The sequence below is a fragment of the Seriola dumerili genome, unplaced genomic scaffold (assembly GCF_002260705.1).
Source record: "Seriola dumerili isolate Sdu_G_001 unplaced genomic scaffold, Sdu_1.0 BDQW01028406.1, whole genome shotgun sequence".
NCBI lineage: Eukaryota > Metazoa > Chordata > Actinopteri > Carangiformes > Carangidae > Seriola > Seriola dumerili.
In genome coordinates this window covers 1-2,475 of record NW_019202661.1, presented here as the reverse complement: position 1 = coordinate 2,475, position 2,475 = coordinate 1, and the positions used below count along the sequence as shown (strand labels likewise).

Sequence of the window (2,475 nt, the reverse complement as noted above, 5' to 3'; positions counted from 1 at the left end):
GCAATCAATAGATATATATTCAGTATACAAACCCACATGCCAAGTGAAATTACCTGTATTGAACAATTCTTTGGGCTATATTGCAGGCCTGCCTGAAAAGCCATCTTTTTCTAATGATCAGATTATTTAATCATGACAAATGCTGCTCAGCCTGTGTGCTTGACATTCCTCTTTTTACCCTCATGTCCTTTCAGCACCAATAGATTAAATCTTTGTTAGCTTATGTGTAATAGTCTTGTGAATTAAAATTTTGAATGACATGTCTGACTCATGAATTTGAAACCAATGTTTTTATTATTATCACTGAACTCCAGTCTTTATGTATAAATTTATGCCTTGGGTTTGGCTGGTGCTCCCTTCTTTCCGGGCTTCTTCTTGGGTTTCAGCATCTTAGCCTTGATCTATGGAAAGACCAAACAGAATTTCAAAAATCACAACTGACAAATCTACAACTTTTGCTTCAAGCTTGAATTGTTGAAGTTCTTACCGCCGGGTCATGCTTGAGGATGGCATGACGTCTTGCTGTTTTGGCATATGGGTTCAGTTTGAGCATTATCCTCAAGTTCTTAAGAGGATTCTTCTTCAGTACTCTGCGGTTGATCTTCTTGCTGTAATGACAATGTAATACGGTCTTAACAATGTGAACTGCTAAACAGCAACGTTTGTAATTAACACTCTGCATTGCTCAGGACTTCCATATAATCAGGGTTCAGAAACACGGACCTGAAGTGGAACATCATCATAGTTGACCAGCAAAAACAAATTTCATTCACTTAAAACTGTGCAGTGCTTACTTAGGTGCGCGAAGTGCTTTCTGGATCTCCTCACTCTTGAGAATCCTGCTCAGGTCTGTGTTGGTCATCTTGTGCATTGGCAGGCTGAAATAAAAAGGCATGAAGAGGTTCAGGTTAATATATGTTCATATCAAAACAGGAAACTGACCAGTCTTGTGACGCTTGGACTCAGAACTTCGTTAAATATCACAGACTTTCAAAAACACGGACCATGAAGTGGAAGCTCATCACTGTAGTATGACCAACACCAGTGTCTCTTTTGCTACAGCGTGCATGCTTTTCAAATACTCACTTGTAGTCGACCTTCAGGGAGGCAGGTTTACGCCAGGTGCCATACAGCTCATCCAGCTTGCGGAAAGCGCTCTCAGTCCAGATGCAGAAGCGTCCAACGTGACCACCAGGGGCGAGCCTCAGGAGGTTCAGTTTGTTCACGTTCTGCAGAGTGATGCCTGCACAATATAACACAAACGATAACTTAACACTGAAGTTGAGTGCATCATCTTGTTGCTTCTTTTAAAAGAGCAATTTCATGTTTAGTGATTTAAAACTATAATAACCAATGATGCCAGAAAATTTACTTAACTTCAAAATTAATTACATAATTTAACATTAATGTCACCCACATAAATGCAGAGTTTTGCAATGTCTGAAGGATAGCAGTGTCACTGCCCTTGTCACTACCATGTCCCATTCTCATCTTCATTTAAGTCTAATACCAGCTGCTTATGAATTACACATGTTTTGGTACTAAAGGTAAAGAATCTTAAGGTGATGCTCAGAACCATTTACACAACAGTAATTCTATATTTTAACACAACAACCCACCTGGGATATTTCTGAAGGCTTTGGTGACGCCAGCATCTTGGTTGTAGATGATGCACGGCCCTCTGCGTTGGATTCTGCGACGGTTCCTCATCTTACCTTTACCAGCACGCATGCGCTGAGAGGCGTAGACCTGGGAACAATATAAAATAATGATAGTCCCATTAAAAGAAAAAGTACTAGTAGTGCACAATAACTATATTAAAGATGAGCTGTTTTCAGATTACCCTCACATGCTTGTACAGGCACAAGTAGACACTCTTTTCTTCAAGTAAGTGAAATATGCTCAAGTAATTCACCCTAATACGGAGGACTTTTTGTATCAAAAAGGGCAGCGATTCCTATACTGTTCATACAATTTGAACTCTTAACTTCATTTAAGCTAAAAATGAGCACATTAACTCCACAATCATTTTGTTTCCATTTCATAAACAAACACATTCTGATGTAACCCAGCCTTAAGAGCAAACAGTAGTTGAAACATCAAATCCTTTATCTTATGGTCTGAATTAAATTACCTTCTTAATGTCATTCCAGGCCTTAAGCTTCTTCAGCAGGAGCACGGCCTCCTTTGTCTTCTTGTAGCCTTCAACTTTATCATCAACCACCAGTGGGACCTCAGGAATTTCCTCAATGCGGTGTCCTGACAGATCAATCATAATCAACTGAAGATATCCACAAACAAACTTGTCATGATTTTAGGCTTAAATGTTACCAGCACTTGCTCAGAATTTAACACACATCAATATCCTGTGACAGCTTAGAGACAGCAGGCAACTGTCACTGTTCACCGGCTCAGACGCAAATTACACCATCATAGCAAGAAAAGCATACTTTAAATTAACTGCAAGAATTTTTT

General features: G+C 39.4%; 1 protein-coding gene across 1 annotated transcript; it reads right to left on the bottom strand.

The window, feature by feature from the left end:
• Positions 1 to 320: 320 nt before the first annotated feature.
• Positions 321 to 2,290, bottom strand: LOC111240272 (60S ribosomal protein L4-B-like). The gene is made up of 6 exons (XM_022770230.1): positions 2,135 to 2,290; positions 1,620 to 1,749; positions 1,087 to 1,243; positions 795 to 878; positions 488 to 608; positions 321 to 401 (listed from the first exon to the last, which is right to left on the bottom strand). Exons 1-6 carry the CDS (start codon positions 2,273 to 2,275, stop codon positions 330 to 332), a joined length of 705 nt encoding a protein of 234 aa, XP_022625951.1. The 5' UTR covers positions 2,276 to 2,290; the 3' UTR covers positions 321 to 329.
• Positions 2,291 to 2,475: the final 185 nt, after the last annotated feature.